Raw genomic sequence first — 23,160 nt, forward strand, 5'->3', positions numbered from 1 at the left:
TATTGTATGTTATAATTTGATTCGCCACTTCTTGTTCAATGCACTAAGAAATTAGTTCACTTAAATATCCTTACAAAGACTTAACAATCTTGACGTTGATGATACAAATGTTAAAAATATAGTTATTTAACGCCTATGTGGTCTCAGGTTCAAACCTGCACGAGAGAGTAATCTAGAATTATTGATGGAAATTAGAGTAGTGGAACATTTGCCGTTAAAAAAAAAACTTTGAAATCAACTTAGTCCTATGTAGGGATGGCAATGGGTCGGGTTCGGGTCGGGTATTGGTAATCCCATACCCATACCCGGTTGTAAAATCGTATCCCATACCCAGCCCAATACCCGTCGGGTATTTGTTGGGTAATTACCCATCGGGTATCGGGTATACCCGCGGGTATCGGGTATACCCATTAGTTTGTTAAAAGATATACGTTGGGATTTCCAAATAAGTTCTATCATAAATTAATAATAACTTTATAATACTTATACACTTATATGTATATACCTCACAACATGTAAAATATAAATACCATTATCAAATATATATATATATATATATATATATATATATATATATATATATATATATTAAAAGAAAATTTATTTTTTCACACTATGAACATACTAAAATAAATCATTAATAGATAAAAGTTAATATAAAATAAAAATATAAATTAAAAAAAGCGAGTATATGATCGGGTATATAGTTCGGGTAAACGGGTATGTAGTTTCGGGTAATCGGGTCGGGTATCACCTAATCCCATACCCGACCCATACCCACGAAAATTTTTAAAACTAATCCCATACCCGGCCCAATACCCGTCGGGTATCGGATATACCCGTCCCATTTGTGTCGGGTTTCGGGTATTTTTACCATCCTTAGTCCTATGATGTTGGTTATTTGCCAAGATATTGGTTTGCCAAGAGTCCGAATAAAAGGTTATTTGAGTGTATATGTCCAAAATTATTACGATTTCAACTTCCAAGAATCATAAAGGGTTAAAATATAGGCCCAACTACTCAACTAGTTAAACAATTAAACCCGATAAAAATTTAAATCCAAATAAAAGTTCAAACCTAATTGGATTGCAGGGTCCCGATTTTTTTACTAGCCCCGGGCCCCAAGTCTTTTAAGCATTCTTGGGGCCGACCCTGTAATTAGTTAATTAGATATTTTTTTAAAACAAAATGACTAATAGTTAAGCAACCTTTACCTTTAATCTTGCATTTATCTTTTTATTTAACAGATTAATTTATCTATCTTGGACTTCTTACACTCTGCTTAAAATCAGATTATTGGCATATTAAAAAGTAGGGAGAAATGGTAATCAACATCAATGTTGCAAAGATGGATCATCTTTTGATTTAAGTGTATTTCAAGTCAAAGAAAGTAATAAAAGCAAAGAAACAACAAAGACCAGGAAAGTGTATTAATGACTTTGAGCAAATACTATATATGCTGATATGGCTGCCACCTACATTAAGTTATTTATTTTGGGAAAATCCTTATAATATACATATGAGTAGTCAATTTTTACAAAAACTTTAGTAACCTTTAAAGTCACAAATTAGTGGGAAAATCCTTAAAATATACATATGAGTAGTCAATTTTAAAAAAAACAAACTTTAATAACTTTTAAATTCACAAAAATAAGATGTAATCTTTAGACAAAAATGTGGGTGAATGTGGACACCTTAGTGCGGCAAGCGTTAGTTACGTGGACACCTTGGGGACTTGACACATGGCTTTTTTAGACGAGAATGACATTAGAGAAAATCTTGAGGCGAGATGCCGGCCACATCGCACAAAATTTTCTGGCGAACGTACAATTATTTTAAAATCGACGCCGGTCGCTAGAATATTCTGTGACATGTAACCGGCAATATCGCCTAAAATATATCTCCCCGAACATTTTTGCTTAAAAAAGTCACGTGTCAAGTTCCTAATATGTATTTGTTATCTATTTTCATGGAATATCTATGTACATTTTAAGATTTAAATTCAGTACTTATAGTTTGGTTTAGTAGACTTGTTATACAATTATCATATCTAAAAAGTATCTATTTTACTTTCTATACATACAAATCAATAATCATTCCTTCTTGGTTTAACTCGTGATCAGGGTCATGTTGCTAATAAATTCTAACAGCTAGATGTTAGTGCTTATTGTAATTATCTTTGTTATAATACCTTATTAGAGTTTTTATATATTTTAATACAAATCTCTTATGATTTGTTTTAAATTCTCAGAATTAAACATATACATAATACATGTAGACCTTTTGATAACACTTGAAAGACACCTGATAAGGTTAACAAATAGTATATAAATTTAAAGGAAACATTCACTTTAAAGCAGAAAAATATGGAAGACAAAAACCCTTATAATTATGCTTTAATGTTATTAATTTAATTAATGTGTGGCCCAAAATCTTAAATTAAGTTAAGATGTCATCCACCAGCACCTGTTTTGCTTAATGCTATAAAATAAGGTTTAGCTTTTCAAATGTAAATTTGAACCTTTTCTAAAAGATACATTTTTGTTCATTTTCTATTTTTTAAAAAGAAACATGATTAAATTTCTAGGTAAGATTAAAGCAAACTTGAATGTTAAGGCTAAGTAATAATTTGAATGTCAAGTGGGGTAAGTGTCACACCCCCAAATTACCACGTGCGGGTTTCATCGCAAGGCGTGTGACGTATTAGGATCTAGCCACTAATCATGTCGAACTAATAATAAATATTATTAAACACAAACGTCATGTCCAACATGAATAGTGTAATTCCAAATAACATTTCAAACAAAGCATGTGTAGCGGAAGCAATTGTAATTGTTTCAAAACAATCAAAACCAAATCGTTATAAAATGCATAATATGAATCGTTCGTATCAAGTAGCATGCCCCATGACACTTCCAGCTCCCCAGACTGTAAGTTCCCGTGTATTAATGTATCTAACGACCTGCAAGCATCGTAAAATATGTAAATGTTTAGCTTAAATGACATGTCAAGAATAATAAACTCGGTACCGATATGACTGATTGTTTGTTGTGCCCTCATCAATGTCTATCAGCATTTATCCAAATGTTTAAGGTCCTTAGTTCACGCCCGGCTCCCAACACGGTGTGAGGTTTGTCAAACCTAATAGCGCTATCAACTAATACCCCGCTGCCTCCCAGGCAACTAGCTCGGTAAAGTAGGGAGTTAAATGATAGAGTTTGAGTTTATTAACCGACATCAAAATTAAACTACAACATTTAAAAAGTATTCCTCCCAGGAATAATAGTTTGTCCCTCCGGGCCGCATGCTTGTGAAAGAGTAGTGAACTCACCTTAGTTTGCTCGGTATGTGTTAACGTGCTTCTACGCGTTAAATAAGTGTTAGGTCCGTTACACGCGACCTAATGTACAATAAGTGTAAGTATGTATATTTGTAGGGTTATGCCATACCCTAATTGTCCAAACAACCAAGTGTTTATGTGACCAAGTTAGCCAGTTTAACATACAGTAACATTCTACGATTTCTATAGTTGGTGACATGTAGAGTGACTTTGAGAAACACAGACATCACACAATTCTCATGACTCAGATAACTCAGATAGTTGTAATAAACTCGGATATATTCATCATCGTGAACTTGGAACACCAAAAACATACTCGGGCTTTTATATATATTCGGAACACTTATATAACAAATTTACAATTAATAACTCGGAAACTATCATGTATGTATAAACTCGGAGTTATCATAGGTATAAATCTAAACACGGAACTTCCATTATATATATATATATCAGTAAAGTCAGACAACATATATATAAATTCGGTCATTCATTGAAACTCGGACACACATCAACATCTATAATCAAACTCAGACACTATACTCCCACAAAAACTCGGGCCATACTTTGTTAACAAGCTCGGACTATAAACACTGTGAATAACTCGGACCCGTTGATGTTACACATATAAATTCGAACAATCTAGATCCAAAAACTCGGACTCACTTGCTCATTATAAAACTCGGACTCAATACCATATATATATATAAAGTCGGAACTTTATAATAAAAACCCGGATCCCTTGTTTCATCTTAAACTCGAATCTAATCATACACATATATATAAGGCCGAAAACTTTATAATGAAAACTCGGATCCCCTGTTTCATTTACATTAAATTCGGACAATTATAAAAACACACATAAACTCGGAAGCTTTTTAAATAAACCTGGACCCTTTTTATTTTTAAACAAACCCGGAATATAAGTATAATCAGAACAAATACACTTAAATAAAGCTGGACTTTGTGACTTCACAAAGTCGGACCAAATCCTAATCGCACAAAAACACGAAATAAGCAAATATCAATGTACCAGTTGCATTGTAGTTTGCAATCAAACTCTAATCTCTACAATGTTACGAATCAAACCAACATATTAACAGTTCTAATATCTCAATAGCATCCCTAGTGTCTGACAAACAATGCGCATTTATTCACAAACACATTCATTCAGGCATAATCAATTAATCATAGATGATTGTTTGGATATCTAGGGTTTGCATGAAATCAAGAGAACAATGTTAACAAGTATAACACAAAACACTTACTTTATAATCAATCTAGAGTTTGTTCTTGCAGAATTGAAAGTTCAGAGAGTAGATGATTGAGTGTGAGATTTGTGTAGCGAAAATGATTAGAGAATTGCAAGTGTCGTATGATTGAAATTATGAGGAGTTTAGGGTTATGCAGTAGTTTTATTAGAGTTTCAGTGTTAACCCTAAACACCCTTAACTATATCACTTTTACACAAAGCACATAACATCTTGCAGTTTACAGTTAAAGCATATAATTCACGTATTTGTCATGCAACGTATAAGTTTCGTATAAACCGTCCATTTATAATTATTGTTAGAATTAGTCACAAACGTTCGAGAATTAACTTGTGTATGTGTTCCGATAATTCCCCGAATTACCAAAGTAGACTCATTTAACTAACCCTAATTAAATGCAGTGCTATGAATTTATGTTTAAACTAACTGTGGTTAGGTTAAAGTATTAACCTGAAATTGCGGGTTGTCACAGTAAGAGTTTATAACAAGAATCTGCTTGAGCGTGCTCGGAGAACTGACTCATTTATTCTAAATTTTGATGATTTTGTATGTTTTTATACAAGTCCCATATAACAAGTTAACAACGATCTTAAGTTATATAAGTTTCAACAAACACTATATCAAACTACAATATATATAAAAAACATGGACTAGAATTTGTTTGAGCGAACTAACGAGCGAGTGACCGTCAACTCAGATGTTTACATGAGCCAAGTAGATCGAGCTGAATTAAGCAAGCTTTTACCAAACTAACGACAAGCGGGTCGTGCGCAATAACTCACCGGCACTGAAGACCAATAGCTTTGTTGTCAATAGGAGGTCGTGACATAGCTTGTTGCACCTTTACCTGACTGTCTATTGTAATTGGATCCCTTACAAAATTATAATGATTAATAGTAGCTTATATAACTAAAATAAAGATTACAAGTGAGTCGCAAATCACAAACAAATACAACAAACCAGCTCCCAAATATAGAAATACTTAATTAATTTGGAGATCAGACTAATCATTGTTATACTATAGTTATGGTTTTTTTTATGGTTAATTAACAATACTTATACGGATCAAGATAACATGTAAATTTGGGGCTGTAAACGAAACGAACGTTCAGCGAACAGTTCATGAACTGTTCGGCGGGAAGTTCGTTTATGTTCGTTCGATTAGCTTAACGAATGAAAACGAACAAAAAAATTCGTTCGGTTAGCTTAGCGAACGAACACGAACACAGGTCGCGTTCATTTGACTACGTTCGTGAACGTTCGGTAATATGTTCGTTTACGTTCCTTCCTGTTCGTTGATTATATCAAAAAAAATAATAAATAATAAACCTTTTATCTAAACATATTGAAAACTTGAAATCCTATTTTACCAAATGTTGCTAAAATTTGGGCATTCTAAGACATTTTTTGGGATAATTATGTCTAAATTATTTAAACTTGATTTATCGTTTGGTGGTCTAGTAGACTTCTTGTATTTTGATTTTATGATTTGATAGTTGTATTTAACTACTTATATCCAATGTTTAAGGATAACGATGTTTTTATTTTTTTTTTATTTTCAAGTTCAATGTTCGTTTGCGTTTGTTTGTGTTCGTGTTCGAGACCAGTGTTCACGAACTGTTCGTGAACAACTGAATTTTCTTAACGAACGATCACGAACATAAAATTATGTTCGGTATGCGTTCACGAACATGTTAATTTCCTTAACGAACGAACACGAACATGATGTTCGTATTCGTTCGGTTCATTTACAACCCTACATGTAATAGGTAATAGGGGATAATAACATATATCTTACTAAACTATGTAGTTTATGCTGTTTTAAGAAAATTTCATGTTTTAATTCTAAGTATTTTAAATAGAATTTAATTACTTGTCTGTATCAATCAGTTAGAGCTTCTCTTAAATAAATAATTTTTTACATGTGCCAACATGAGTTCAAGAGTAGATCTAAGTTTAAGTCGGTCTTTTAGAAGAATTGGTGTAAATTTGTTATTATGTAATTGCTTATGAGTCGGTCGTTTGTGCTCCCCGGTTTGAGGTTGCCGTGTTTTAATGAAGTTCGCCTTTCAAAAAAAATTTGTAAAACACTACTTTTGATATAAGGAATAATACTCATTTAAGGAATAATACTCATTTAGCTGTGAAAAATGTGGTCGCTATTGGTCCGAATCCTTATAGTGTCAAATAATATTTATCATGATTAGATATATGATTTGCTTTGGTTTTTTTTGTATAATATTGTACTAGCTTACAACCCCGTGTATTACATGGGTTGAATGATGAAAAATATAAATTATAAACTTGTATATAATCCTTATTAAAGAAATGACTTATTTAGATAAATTAGTAAAACAAAAGAACAATTATATATATTCGTTACTTGTACATGTGATTTGATACTTTATTAGTAATTATTGTTTATATCCAAATAATATATTTTATCTTAACAAATATATATGGTCAAGGTAAAATGAAAACTTCTACGAGTTGTGAGAACTTAGAGAACTCAACCTTACAAAAGGGCTTTTTTTTTTTTTTTTTTTTTTTTTTTTACAGAGGGTCTGAATGAGCGATTAGAGACTCAAGGTGTTAAACCTTTTCATTTTGGATTCAAGTGGTTAAAACCACTAAAACATAGGGTCTCAAAAAGTAATTTACTATTAATTAAATTTGAAATTATACGTTTGATCTCTAACTATATTAAATAATATTATACTTATTATATTATTTGATACATTTATATTTGTTATAGATAATTGTTAATTAAATTTGAATGTAGACGTTTATCTCTAACTATATTAATTAATATTATATTATACTAGGTTAGAGCCCACGTGTACACGTGGTTTAACAAATGAAAATACTTTGAATTTATTTGGTTTTAATTAAAATAATAAAAATAATTTTAATATAAATAAAATAAACTTAAAAACCCATATGATAGGTAAAAAAAATACAACATATAATTCAGATTTCACTAAAAAAAATTTAATACACCACATTGGTTGTCTTATTTGTAATATTCTCATTGTTATCTAATTTGAATGTTTAATGGTCTTGATTGAAACTAAAATTAAACGTGCATAAAAGAAAGTTGCATATACATACTACGTAAGTCTAATGACAAAGTGAAAGTATCTCAGCTCGTTTGTCGCTCGGTTGTCGCATCCCCTTACCATATGGAAGATACGATCTCGCCTATAAAAACAACCAATTAAAAATGATTAATTTGTAAAAATAACTAACAATAAAAAAATTCAAAAAAATTCTAAACAAAATAATCTCATATGGATTACGCCTACCAACTTTAGTTCTTATATATTTATTTTATTCTTAGTTATATTTTATTGATATTTTTACATTAAAAGTCTAAAACGTTAGTAAAGCCATTAGTTATTTACATGTTTATTTTATTATAATTGAATTTTATTAATCTCTACTATAAAGCAAAGATATGATAAATATAAATGGAAAACAAAATGATAAAAGATAAAGTTTATGGATTAAAATAATATATTTTTTATTTGAGATATAATCTATATCTATTTATTTAGGGTAAAGGATAAAAAGATAAAATTCATGTATTAAAATAATATTTCTTTTATTTGAATCTTATTAAAAAAATATTATCTATATCTATTTATTTAGGAGGGAAAAAATAATTGAGATTAACTCATAAAATGCCATGTGTCCTCATGTGATTTACTTTATTATATGTATAGATTTTGTGTATAAAATTAATATGTAATACTATTATTAAAAGGGAGGAGGCACCAGAGAGTGACACGTGTCCAAAAAAGATTTTTGTTTATTAGTATACGAAGATTCTGCCGTTAAAAAAAGAATTATATTGTATTTTTTTTTTTTTTTGAAAATTAACTTTCATTCAACAAAACGCAAGCACGGACCTCAAAACAAGGACCGGCTGCACAACACCGATTACAACATATACAACGGGGACCGACGCCACTCCTTCCAAACTATACTATTACATTTGCTTCTATTTTTTAGCCATAAAAATGACATCGACTTGATTCTAGCTATAATATCCGAAACGCTAAGTTTGTTCCCCTTAAACACCAACTCATTCCTAGCAACCCACAAACTCCAAATAGTGACTAAAATTATACCGTGCACAAATCTTTTCCGCATCTTGTCACCGTTAACCGTCTTGAAAACCTCCGGTAAATCCTTGACCTCAAAAGCGAAAATAGGAGCAATCCCAATCAAACATTTGTAGAGATGATGCAATCCGAAAACAAATGCAGACTAGTTTCATCAAGAGTATCACAGAAAGGGCATTTGGTATCCGTTAAAGCTACATTTCTCTTTACTAATTCAACCTTGGTGGGGAGCCTATTCAGCTCCGCTCTCCAAACCATAATATGGCACTTAGTCGGCACCTACGAGACCCATTTAAGAACAAAACTAGCAGCCCCAACAGCACCATCTAGAATGCAATCTCTCACTGACTTAGTCGAAAAGACCCCGTCAGAATTTCCAGCCCAAACCCAGTCATCATTTCTGTCAGCAAGCTCCATCTGTTCGACACTAACCAGCAACTGCAGCCACTGCTGAAAAACATCAACCGAGTTAATCTTTTCCACCCACTCAGCGATCACAACCCGTCTTTGGTTTACCATCTTCACTCGGTCAGCAATAGTGCAGCACTTATTTGATTCTAACCGATAAAGGAGAGGGTATCTATACTTTAAAGCCTCGTTACCTTGCCACACATCCAACCAAAAGCGCACAGCATCACCCCTTCCAACTTTGGGCCGTATATAAGAGTGCATATGATCCTCTCCTGATTTAATAGCCCCTACAACCTTAACAATGCTTTTCCAATTCCTTCCTGCATATTTGTTAACAGGTAATACTGAACTGTGATGATTTAAAGACGGTACCAATCGACAAAAGGGAAGGTTTGATTCGGGCGTTTTCTAAAGAAGAGATTAAATGTGCGGTTTTTGAGTGCGGTAAAGATAAGGCTCCGGGGCCGGACGGGTTCAATTTTAATTTTGTGCAGAAATTTTGGGGAGAATTGGAAGATGATTTTGTCAAGATCCTTGCCGAGTTCTATGAGTCGGGTTTTATTAGCCCGGAGTGTACTTCGTCTTTTATCGCCTTGGTCCCGAAATGCAAGAATCCTATTAATATGAAGGACTACCGTCCTATTAACTTGATAGGAATGATTAGTAAAGTTATATCGAAGATCTTGGCGAATAGAATTAAGGAGGTGATGGGGGAGGTTATTTCCGAATCTCAGTCGGCTTTTTTGAAGGATAGATATATTCTAGATGGTCCGTTGGTTCTTAATGAAGTTGTTGAATCGTTAAGAAGAAGGAGCAAAAAGGCGTTTATCCTGAAGATAGATTTCGAGAAGGCTTATGATAATGTTAATTGGAACTTCTTGGTGTCGATTTTAGAGCAAATACGGTTTCCGGATAGATGGTGTATGTGGGTATTGGGTATATTGAAGTCGGCTAGATCGGCAGTGCTAGTAAATGGGTCACCTACGTTTGAGTTCACTTGTCATAAAGGCCTTAGACAAGGTGACCCCCTTTCCCTTTTTTTTGTTCTTGGTGGTGATGGAGGCGCTCTCTTGTATCATAAAAAAAAGCCGTCAGGATTGGAGAGTTCAAAGGGATTAAATTGCCAAATGAAGAGGTTAGTATATCCCATCTATTGTATGCCGATGATGGGCTTATTGTGGGGGATTGGGCGGATCATAATGTTCTTAATTTGACCCGTATTTTAAGATGCTTCTATATGGTTTCGGGGTTGAAAATCAACATAAACAAATCAAATCTCCTTGGGATTGGGATCGGTAATGAGGAAGTAGATAACATGGCGATGGTCTTGGGTTGTAAACGTGGAGAAATTCCTCTAGATTATTTGGGTATACGAGTGGGTGCTAATATGAATAGGTGTGGTAATTGGAAGAAGGTGGTAGAGGTTTTTGAAGGTAGACTCGCTTTGTGGAAAGCAAAGCTTCTTTCGATAGGGGGTCGTCTTACCCTTATCAATTCCGTTCTTGGTAGTCTTCCGATATACTACTTTTCATTATACAAAGCACCGAAAAAGATAATTGAGAACTTGGAGAAAATTATGAAGCGTTTTCTATGGACCGGGTCTAACGAAAAAAATAAAATTCATTGGGTTAGTTGGGATAAGGTGACTACCCCAAAGAAACAAGGTAGGTTGGGGATAAAAAGATTGCAAGTTGTAAATGATGTGCTATTGTTCAAATGGGCTTGGAGGTATAGGGTATTTCCGAATGCGTTGTGGCGTCGGATCATAGATGCTTGTCATAACAAAAAAAAAATTATATTGTATTCTTTGATCTAGGTAAATAATATATATGGTTTTTGGGGGAAAATCAACTCAACATTAATTAAGTTTCCTAAATGTTCCACTAAAGTCTCTTAAATGTTTTTACTTAATTATAACTTATAAGTCACCAACTTATATGAGGTGTTTCATTATTCTTCATAGCTTCATAATGCATTTTGGTTTGTTAATAAAGCGATTTCATTGCCATTCGAAAAAAAAGGTGTTTCACTTTATGAATTTTTTTATAAGTGTTATTTTTTAAAATAAATGACCTAAATGAAACATATATAAATCATAGTTACTATTCAGTTATTATTATTTTCAATATGGTAAGCTATGATGTGTTCTTACCGGTGATAAAAAAATCGGTAATTATTTTATTTATGAAATAAATGTGTTTATGTATATGAAAGCATGGATATCAGGAGGGTCCTAGAGGGTGCGCAGAGTGTGTGACTGTATAAGGCCATGTTCTAGACTCCTAAAGTAGGCCCAATATTTTTTTTCGTTTAGGTACCGTAGGTCAATATTTATAAAAGTTATAAAATTATTAGCGATTTCAGGTTTTAAGGGCCACTTTTACTTGTCATACCTTACCTCTGAAATTATAGGAACGACCCTGATTGATGTGTGAGTTTAGGGCGTGATTTCAGAAGACATTTACCGTGTCCATTGTAACAAGGACTTTCTAGAGTTTTAAGTGATATAGAAATTCGTCTGGTTTTACTAACCTTCTTGTAAAGCCATTTTACCATGTCCATTGTTAAAGACTTAAAGAATTTTGTCAATCATATTCTTTGTTATGTCCATTGTTAAAGACTTAAATGTTGTGAAACTAGCCTAATAGCAAAAAAAAAAAAAATAAAAAAAATAATAGGGAGAAGAGATCTAATATTTCATTGATTAAGATGTATCTATAATACTATAAAAAGGAGAAGTGATGTACAATATTGTAATTTTACTATAAGTACAAGTTTTAAAGCAAGATATACAAGAGTGTGCAAGCCAATATAATAGAGAGATGGATTTATTTTTAAGACGCATTAGGGGTAAAACTGAGATTTCGCAACAGGATCGATTGAATGCCGCATTCATTCATTATCTGTTATACCCACCTGTTCAGTTTCTTTGTTTATGGCTATAACTCCCGATTACAATTGACATGACAGTACAATTCATTTCTCATCTTCCTACTCTCTCTATCTTTTCAAATCCAAACTACGATGGTGTGCTCCGATGGTGTGCTTGCTTTGGCGATGATTCAAACCATGACTACAGATCTGAAGAGGATTGAGATCAGGAAAGGAATGACAAAGATTGAAGCTGCTACGCCTGGTAAACACAATTAGGGTTTCATTCATGATTTGTGAATTGTGTTCTCTTTGATTTCATGGCTCTGTTTTCCAGGGACATGACCGTTTGACGGCTTTGTCATCCACAACACTGTTGCTGGAATCCTCCATTTTAGGTGCCTCTTCTTCTCTTCTTTGTCCCTCATAATTGATAAAAGGTTGTTCTATTACCTATTAGTGTTGATAAATTATTATTTTTATTTATTATTTATCTTGTGAAATTATGAACAGGGGAAGAAGGGTTTTCAGTTACTCTAGGGTTTAAGAAGGATTTAGGGGTTTCATTTGTCATCCATTACCTTGAATCGAATGCATGTTATAGCTTCTTTAATGTTATGGGCCTATGGCTCTTTATTATGAGTATAGGGTTTGCTTTGATGATGGAACTTTATTTTTTCTAAGCTAATTTGATGGAACAAAATTCTGATATAAACTGTCATTTGCTGTTTTTGTTCTGATTTAGGGATTCTTATTCATCGTTGCGTTGTTGGTAAAGGGTTCAGATTTTTCCAAGCCTCTGTCGATGAAGGAGTTTTTTATTTGGGGAAACCTTTGAAATCTAATTTTGTAAGATTAAAGCTTTTATTTGAAACTGAAATTGAGAACTGGTGTGTTTTAAGGTTTTGCATATATGCATCCGTGTGGTTACTTAACTCATGATGGTAATTTTGCTATACGTATTAATTTTAAAGCAACATGTACAAGGTGCTTAAAGCCATGAAAATTGGAAATTCCACTCAAGTTTAAGACGCCTAAAAGGCAATTGTGGGATTTAAGTGTGAGATTAGCATTGAATATAATTGTAACACACGACCAGTTTCATACCAATCGTCCTGCCTTTAATTAGTCGCTTCAATCCTCCCCTCCGTTTCCATCCCACCCTTGTCTATGGTTCATGATCAGAAAGAGAGAGAGAGAGAGAGCGACAAATTGGAAGCGATTGGAAGCAAGATCGATTTAGAAGCAGGCCCGACCAGAAGCTAGGGTTTTAAGTATTCCATTCAGGTTTTCCTTGTTTGTTCATTATCATGTGAATTTAATTGACCTCTGAATACACCGATTTCTTGATTAGAATTATCTTAATCCTTATAGATAAAATGGTATTGTGTTGTTCCGTTTCCCGCTTTTATATTATATATTATGATGCAGTACATAACTTTTTGTTGAATGATTTTGGGACTAATCATAAGAGTTGCTCACAAATTTCCTTCTCTGTAATTTGATGATTATCACATTTGCTACATATTAAACAACAAAGCTTAATGTATATTAGGCATTTACATCAGCCTTATATGTTGCAAAGTTTTTTTTGTTTTGTTCATGAATTTCCAAATGTAAAGGCCATCTAAAGTTGCTATAAAAGTGCAAACGTGCAATCATGTGATGTAATCGGACTGCAATTAAGTAAACAAAATTGACCCCTATTGTATAAAAAACTGAGTTGATACTTCAGAGGGTACATTTGGTATCATTTTGAAGTTGGTAACTATATCGTCATGTATCTAATATCATGTTGTTATTATTTTAGGTTGAAAAAGACGCCGTTGAATGTCTGCAAAAAGCATTGTCCAGAAGATATCTAGATATGAATGTCGCTGCACGTGTAAGAATTTTAACATCCAGAAAAATAATATTTGTTTTTTATTGTTGAGGATTAACACGGTCTTGTACATGGGTTTATTTGTGAACAGGTGAATGATAGTGTGGGAACATTGGCTGTTGGGCACTTTCTTGATAAAGACACAATTGCCGCATTGGTAATTGGTACTGGCACCAACGCCTATGGGTCGCGTACTGAGAAATGAAGAGAAACCACTAAAGATTGGTGTGCCAGCAAGAGGTGCTTTCAGGCAATTTGTTAATGTTAGTTATGATCCAGACAAGAATGAAACCTACGTGACTGGATTTTCGATACAAGTATTTGAAGCTGCCGTGAAGAAGCTTAATTATTCATTGTCTTGTGTCTTTATTCCCTATAGCGGCACGTATGATGACCTGGTCGCTGAAGTTCATAACAAGGTATAATATTTTTTTTCCTAAGCTTTATATTTGCATAATATATTAAGGGTGTAGGTCTAATCGGATTGTTCATGGGTCACGGGTCAGCTGTGGATAGTTTGGAATGGGTCAACAGAGAAGTTGTTATTTAGTCACAGGTTTATTGTTCATAATAGGTGATGGGTCAATTTTTTTTGATTATGCAAGTAGTGTGTCTAGAACAAGGGTTAATTAGTTTATATTCGAGTCAAAGTAACGGGTAGTGGGTCAAGATACTTCACGTCAGTTTTGTTTTTGTTCTATTTACATGTAAATTTTACAATGAATGAAGAGTGTGTTTTAAACAGTAAACACCTTCATGTTCATGAGTTTGCTGTGTGTGATTTTGAAGCTTAAAACACCAACAAAGGGTTGTGCTACACGCACCCCATCCCTATTTATTTTACTAAATGTATCTCTTCTCTACTTTTTTTTGAACGGCTTAGATCACCTGGGTAAGTCGTTTGCCTACAACCTACACTCCCCCGGTTCGAATCCCCAGCGCATACAGGCTTTTCAACCCCTCGCCCGAAGGCTTCGCATGTTTTGCATACCTCCTGGATCGAACTCGGAACCACCCAGGCGGGAACCAACGCAAGCGTGGTAAACCCTCCCACCTCCAACCAGCTGGGCTGGCCATCATTGGCGTATCTCTTCTCTACTAAATCAGTCATTTCATCTCTCCCTACTTTTATTCAATAGAGGTGTTCACTAAAGCATACAAGGGCACATTTAATCAATCCCTTTATTAATAGCTTAACATGTGTTACTTATAATCAAACTTTTACCATGCAGACCTTAGATGCAGCTGTTGGTGATACCGAAATATTGGCAGATCGGTATGAATATGCTCAGATCAGATCAGGACTCTTGGATTTTTTCATTGCATCGGATTTGGATTTTTCATTAACTTACTGTGAAACACTATGGGTCATCTTCTGTTTCTGAGACTGGTGAGCTTGATCAAGAAGAACTTGCTATGTGTTTGATGATGTTGTCGAAAGATTCCGCGAATTGGGCTGGTGTGAATTCGGTTGTCGAATCGTCGAACAATAACTCTGCTGTTCTCGAGACGAAATCGTCTTCGGTTGAAAGAATCAGTAAGAAATCAAGTGGCGGTTTGGATGCCGATACTGTTCAATTCGAGAATCTTACTGCTAGAAAAGTGGAATCGGACATTTCGGTTGAGGAATTGCTTCGATACGGTGACCCGAACAAGAAGTCGAAATGGGTATTCGATAAAGCGCAAGAACTGACTTACGAACAGAATCTCGAAATAAGAAGGAATTTGTTTAGAGAATTCACGTATTTGAAAAAAAGAGTTCGCGATGATGATGATTCGTATACTCCTGAACTAGAACGCGAGGGGCCGAATAAGAAACGAAATAAGTACGAATGCTTGAACTGCAACAAGCTTTTTACGTCGTTTCAAGGGCTTGGCGGGCATAGACCGTGTCACAAAAAGAACAATACGGTTGGGTCAAAACACGATAGTGGCGAAAACAGTTTAGAAGGTGACTTTGCACATACTCGAAAGGCGAAATACGATAAGAAAACGAAGGTGAAAAAGATCAAAGGGCACGAATGCCTGATTTGTTTCAGGATGTTTAAATCGGGGCAAGCTTTAGGTGGTCACAAACGGTGTCATTGGCAGATTCTCAACCTCTTGATGAAGATTCTAAAATTAAAATTATTGAGTAACAGATGCAGCCAAACAAAGCAAGTGAAAATCAGATGGATCTACCTCAATCTTTATCTGGAGTTGATTCAAGCACAGAGACTCCTGTTAACAAACTAACAGGATCCCATTCTAAGTCTAGGCGTACAACAATAAGGGGACGGAATAATGTAAGTTTCACTTTTATCTATGATTTTTTTAAATGAAAATTTTCATATATAGCATCTTAATTACTATATCAAATTGGAAATTCTGCAGAAATTAATATTGTTGTGGTTTATATAATAACTAGGGGTGTGAGTATTCGAAACCACATGCTCTAACAAATATTCACGGGTTTGGGTTTAGTCTGAATGAGTTTGGGCCAGTTTCGGGTCGGACCCGTGAATACGTTTAGCCAAATGGGTCATGTTCGTGTTAACCCGACAGATTTGACTCATTTAACCCATTTTTATATGTTTAATGTGTTTCATATAATACTTAAACTATCTGAGTATATTTATATAAAAGTATTAAAGTTTAAAAATAGTTTGGCATAATTTAAACCTAAAAGCTTAAAAATTATATGTAACCTTAATATTTTAGAGAGCCAATATGTAAAAAATAGTTAAATAACTTTTTTTGGGGTGAAATAGGTCATGGTCGTGTCAACATGCAAATACACATGTCGTGTTCAGGATCGATCCCCACCCTATGAACCCAGCCCGTTTAGCAGCCGCTTTTATAACATTGTGTCTTTTTTCTGATCATTGTTTTTGTTTTCCTACAGGCTAGAAAGACTCCTTCAGTTGAATCTTTTGATTCTTCTGCTGAAGAAGAGTAAGATCATGCACTTTAGAGTTTGGTGCATTGCACTTTTGATTTTCTTTGTGCATGCAGTGAATATATATTTTTAAACAATATTAATATACATTTTTTTTTATTTTAGGCAAGAGGAAACACAATACTTCAAGCTAGCTTGGAAAGAAGGAAGCAAGCATTACACGAACGTAGGATGACACTTGAACAAGATGCACGGAATTCAAACTTCGATGAGTATTTCTCGTTGAATGGAATATAAAAGTTTAGAAACCCGGACCGGGTAGTGGTTCATAATAGACATCGTAAATGAAACTGATATCAGTCTGGACACCCGCGACAACGCGCGGGCATTCCCACTAGTATTACAAGAGATACAAAAGACTATATATAATTGAGGAAAACTTGTGGAACAAGCCTAATCTATTTTAGGTGTTGATAACCACTTTAATAATAAATATATCCATAACACTCCCCCTTGGTTATCAACATAATACGCTTGATGCTGCCTCGTTAAAAACCTTGCTAGGAAAACCCGGTGGGACAAAACCATAGCTAAGGGAAAAAGAGTGCAACGTGTAATGCGCATTATCTCCCCCTGATACTTCTGGATCAGGTATGTTGCCTCATTAAAAACCTTACTAAGAAAACCCATTGGGATAAAACTTAGTTAAGGGAAAAAAAGTGCAACTTGAATAAATCTCCCCCTCATTATAATATGTATCTTTTAAGTAAAGTGTGTCCATCATCCTCGAAAGTTGCTCAAAACTTTGTAGAATGATTTGTCGTTTGATGCCTTGAAATGCAATCCTTTATATTGAATAATGTTGTAAAATCTTCTTGTGAGACTTCTAGTGTTTCCACTTGCGAACAAATACCATAAGATCCAAGACTATTTGTGTTACATTCTTTGTATCTACAAGACTAGCAAAACTAGCTTTCATGGGTTAGTAAAATATAGACACATATCATTTTTACCTTTAGGGTATCGACATATCTGCTTTACCATTCAAATGTCTCCTCATTGGACATGTGTTATATCATGTTGATAAATTCAAATAAAAAACATATATTATCATGCATAGCTAGAAAGCTAAGTTAATGCACAACTGCACTTTAGCCATGGTACTTTTGAAATGAAAATCTCTACTTTGGTATGAGATGATAATAATCATTTCTTATAAAAAAGTGTTTGAACAACCTTTAACATACTATAAGGTTGAGCTCTCTACATAGTAAAATGTCCCACCAACATCTTCTAGATGTAGTTTGATAGATGAATAAAGTATGATTACAAATATACTCGAATTGCAAGTCGAGTAATAATTAGACTGTGCTAGGGTCATTAAAAAAATTCCCCTTCTAAAAGCTCGCCAGTTTCTCTTGATAATGCTCAGACATCATCACTGTATGCTCAGACATCATCACTGTAAATTGCGATTATAGTGAACTTTTAAGAAAGAACATTTGATAAAGATGGATAATATTATCAAACTTATATTGCTCTTTATCAGAATATATCATGAGTTGTACAACACTCGACTTGACTATTTTAGTTCATACTATCTTTAACTTTATAAAGATACATTCTTGAGGACTTGAAATCAATGCTTCAGGCATTTGCAATCATATACATACTTCTTTCAACTTTGAAAAACAATGTATGTGCATTCACTCTTTAGGAGTTCTATTACATATACCTCCTCATTGATTTCTATATCATATGCAGGGATGTCTTGAATATTTAATCCATATTGTATCATGCTTATACATTGTACATTAAGATGCCATAATAACCAGGCATAAGTTTTCTATGTATAGTTATTGGTGCACAAGAATTACATCCTTAAGATGTTTCAACTAACCTTATAAGCACTTAAATGCTTTACGATACTCATCAGGAGTTCCAATTATATTCAACGTATTCAAATATGAATTTGTATACAATGATCATATCGTTCTCGAGAACTCATTTTACATGATTTTTGATAATTCAAATCCTTGAGGGACTTTCATGTAAACTTTTAGTATCAAGTGATACATAACATTCATAAGACGCATATCAATTCTCTCTTTATATTACCAGACTAATAAAATATTGGAAAATCATTACATCCACCACTAGAGAATGTGTCTCATTATAATCAGTCATGGGTTTTTGAGAAAATCCTTGTGCACCATATTTGCCTTATCTAATTTAGTTTGATTTTCACATGATTCTCATAAAAGCCCCATTAATATCCAACATACTTTACAAATTCAGTTGTATGGACTGTTGGTCCGAAAACTTTCCACTTCATAATTTAAATCTGCTATACTTTGCGTCTTTCCATTTTGGCCAATCATTTATGTATTTTCATTTGTAGGCAGATCTTAAATCTTGATCCTCGTCATTTCATCATTTCAAGCGCTAAGTATAACGACGTCGATTTTGTTTCAATTCCATACATATCTTAGACATGATACAACTTATCGAGATCTCTTTATTTTCAGGTACCTGAGGTTCTTCTTGAACCATCATGTCTATTGTCTCTTCAGGAGACCTTTTTAATATAACCTCAACTTGACCATCTTAATTAGTTGCTCCAACTTTCGAGGAATTTTATTATTGGAATCGACTGGTCTACCACGCTTCAGACGTGCAATAGACTCATTACAAAAATGTGATGATTGTCCTTCTGGGACACTCATCTTAATTGGAGCATTAGCAGTTGGTATATGTGACATAGTCACCTTTTTAAGGTCAGTGAGTGCGTCTGGTAATATATTCGCTAATATTTGTAAATGAGTTGTTCTTTGAACTTCTTTATTTTTTTTAGGATGAATGATAATTCATACCAACTCATTTCTTTTCCAACTGCTTTTTATCTCCCCATGATGTTGGGAATGTTAATCCATTTAGATGGATATCAATTAATTGAGCCATAAATAAATATCTCATGAAAGGCTCTATTCGTTATCATATATTCCCAACCACCTTTTAAGGTCCCATTATTGTGCGTAGTGGTGAATCAATATATATACCGCACAACCAAAATCCTAGAAGGGACATCTTTGGTACCTAACCAAAAACCAACTATAATGGGGAGAAACTATTACAACAAATTGGCTTGATGTGAATTAATGTTATTGCATGTAAAATTACATGTACTCATATATATACATGAACTTGCTCTTATGATTATTGGCTGTGTTATCAATCATAAACATTCAGTGATCGTCTTAACAAAAGCAATTCATGCATAAACATAATCTACAAGAAATTCAACACTTATTCCGCTGATCATTAATAGCTAGGGAAGTGAATTAACATTTATTATTACCAAAATAAATATACCAATCAGGATTAATATGCTTGCTACCACATTAGCTAAGCCACAATCACACAAACTTCAGGTTGTGGATTTGATAACCATTTAGACAATGCATCGATTTAAAACACTAAATGGTATCATTTTGACATATTCATATCCTTTAATCGTTTTCAGAATGTTAGGGATTCACACCCTAACTTAGTTGGTAATCCACTTCATTTGAGAGCAAACATTTCATGCACTATCAGGAAGAATATTCTGGTTCTTCTATAAATTTCACATCATTATTGACTCAGTGTGGTCTAACCGGTCATGCCAATTAATCAAATAATCATGATCCATAAACTTCTGGTTTATGATCAATATCTATTATAACTTATGCTAACTCAAGACATAAGATGTAAGAGAACAATATATTATCATTTCAAACATTCATGTTATATCACTTTATATCCTTTTTTTCACATTTTATCCTAATAATATTATCATTTCATGCTGATAACGTGTTGTGAAACTAGCCTAATAGCAAAGAAAGAAGAAGAAAATAATAGGGAGAAGAGATCTAATATTTCATTGATTGAGATGTATATTACAAGAGATACAAAAGACTATATATAATTGAGGAAAACTTATGGAACAAGCCTAATCTATTTTAGGTGTTAATAACCACATTAATAATATATATATATTCATTACATTAAAAGGATTTTTGTCAACCATATTCTTTGTTTATTAAATTTTTACCTAATACCTCAGGCCAGGGCCGGCCCAATATAAAAAAAAGTTAATGTTCTTAGGCCTTTTAAAATTAAGATTTCCACTTGACCAAATTTTCTTTTTCATTTATTAATTGTATTGGCTCAAATCTTATTTTTTTTAATGAATGTGTATGAACAATTTCTTTGATTGTGGTATCCAATTTGTGAATTTCGTTTAATGGTTTTGTAGGGTATGAAAGACATGAGAGACTGCATATGGTATTTTATTGATGCTCATTTTGTTATTTTACAAATAATTGCAATTTCTTTCCTTATTTACATTTTTATTGGAATTTTCCTCTTGTCCCTCACAATTGGTCGGATATTCATTAATTGGTCTAGCGTCTCGTTAATCTTTTATAATATTGCCGTAAATTTAGAAAAAAAGTTTGTCAGTGAATCAATTGAACAATACAACAAATGATTTGTGATAGTTTTTCCAATGTTTAGTGTCTTCATAATCTAACCTTTACTTTGTTATTTCTTTAAATAACCACCTAACCTAAATCTTAATGTTACTAGGAGCATTGACATTAACCTAAATCTTAATGTTACTAGGAGCATTGATATATTAACAGGGGCGTAGCTTCCTTTAGGCCCAGGGTTGCCCCCGCTCCTAATTTTGCTCGTAGTATTAATTTTACCGATTTTTTTTTCTAGTGTAAAATATTGGATTTTAATAGTCCACCCCCCACTGATTTTGATTTTGAGAGTCCAGCACACACTGATTTTTCGTTCAAAATCCGCCACTGTGTTCTGGACATCTTAAGTAGATTCTTAACTTGTTAAGTTGTATATTTGAAGAATTTCGCTACATCTAACATCTTTAACGAGTTTATACGAGTTTCTCATAACCAATATCTCAAACTACCTTTACAGCGGTCACATATGTTCACAATCTCTTCTTAATGAATTACATATAGTTGAGGTTTATATATTCATATTGTTACATAACATTATGTAGGACATGAAAAAACGTTGTGTTGGAAAAAAAGGTACTAAATGATCGTTTTCAGTGTAATCGACTGTATATAAGTTGAAAGGGTTAGATTCATTTGTGAACAACCCCCTTGATTCTGAACAGTATAAATTAATTATAGCCCTTGATTATCAATACACAAGTGTAAATCAAAGGTTAGGATTTGATCGGGATTTGATGATGAAAATACACTAGTGCATTTTACGATTTGATGATGTAAATCAATGGACAAGATTTGTTCACTTGGTTCACAAATACACTAGTGTTCACTCTAAAACCTCACCCTAAGATGAAAAATATAAGTTAAAAATATATATTTTTTAAACTCTGAGGCTGAAGGGTGTGGGGGGCATGAGTTGGGTCATCAATCGCCATGTAGGACCACTAATGGATTGCTACACCATCCCCTTGCCTCATTCACTATGGTTGGCATGGATTAAACTATGACACCCATGGGTCTCCTTTCCTTTTTCAATATTTCATTTTCCTTTTAATAAATTAAAATAAAAGAATAGTGGTTTGGGTCATTACCACACCCTTAGAGTAGGGGTGAGCAAATGGTACCCGATACCGGTACCGGTACTGCATTTACCGAACCGAGTACACTTTCGGTACCACATTCATCTGGAGCATTGCCTTGGCTCCGCTGGAGAAAACCAAGCTTCCACAAACTATGGGTAAGTTTAACGGCCTGACTGATCCAGATGACCACGTCCAGCTTTTTACAAGTGTTGGTGTAGTAGGCGGATAGACTATGCCTATGTGGTGCCATCTTTTCGTTCAGACACTCACGGGAGCTGCTCGCGCGTGGTTCGACAGCCTCTCTGCAGGAAAAATCAAACCGTGGATCGATTTCCAAGAACAGTTCCTGGCTCACTTCAGCCAACAAAGGCGATACAGGCGTGATACATCTAAAGTTATGGACATCTGGCGACGTGAGAACGAAGGATTGGAAGATTTTATCACTCGCTTCAACAAGGAGTGTTTAGAAATTGGTGGCGTGAGCGAAGATCTGATGCGCGCCCACTTAAAGAAGGCAATCCGTTGTGATAGTCTAATCCGGACTATCATGGGCAGAGACAGTATGCCCAAAGAATGGGACAAACTGATGGCAGCAGCCAAGGTGGTCGCGCGAACAGAAGAGTCATTGATTGCTGGCAAGTCCAGTTATTATTCAGAAGATCGCTACTCAAGAACGAACGCGCGTGAATCGAGCAGACGCAACAAGAACAAAAACCCTGGCTGGAAGTCTAACCAGTCCAGTGGTTATGAAGAGAGGCCTCGATTCAAGTAA

The 23,160-nt window shown here is 34.0% G+C and overlaps 2 protein-coding genes and 1 long non-coding RNA gene across 4 annotated transcripts; all 3 read left to right on the forward strand.

Annotated features, from left to right (window-relative positions):
- The first annotated feature begins 11,879 nt into the window (after positions 1–11,879).
- Positions 11,880–12,968, forward strand: LOC110867394. Its single transcript, XR_002551570.2, has 3 exons — positions 11,880–12,285; positions 12,358–12,418; positions 12,766–12,968. It is a non-coding gene; the product is annotated as an uncharacterized LOC110867394 (long non-coding RNA).
- A 1,035-nt stretch (positions 12,969–14,003) lies between these two features.
- Positions 14,004–17,147, forward strand: LOC110868805. 2 transcript variants are annotated; one of them, XM_035975344.1, is made up of 3 exons: positions 14,008–16,187; positions 16,787–16,836; positions 16,946–17,147. In XM_035975344.1, exons 1-3 carry the CDS (start codon positions 16,044–16,046, stop codon positions 17,013–17,015), a joined length of 264 nt encoding a protein of 87 aa, XP_035831237.1. In that variant the 5' UTR covers positions 14,008–16,043; the 3' UTR covers positions 17,016–17,147. The 2 variants fall into 2 exon arrangements, 1 of the variants encoding a protein (XP_035831237.1); XR_004862862.1 differs by lacking the exon at positions 16,787–16,836 and having other exon boundaries at positions 14,004–16,187.
- Positions 17,148–22,620: 5,473 nt separating this feature from the next.
- Positions 22,621–23,160, forward strand: LOC110867027. Its single transcript, XM_022116174.1, has one exon. It carries the CDS (start codon positions 22,621–22,623, stop codon positions 23,158–23,160), a length of 540 nt encoding a protein of 179 aa, XP_021971866.1.

The sequence above is a fragment of the Helianthus annuus genome, chromosome 7 (genome assembly GCF_002127325.2).
Source record: "Helianthus annuus cultivar XRQ/B chromosome 7, HanXRQr2.0-SUNRISE, whole genome shotgun sequence".
NCBI lineage: Eukaryota > Viridiplantae > Streptophyta > Magnoliopsida > Asterales > Asteraceae > Helianthus > Helianthus annuus.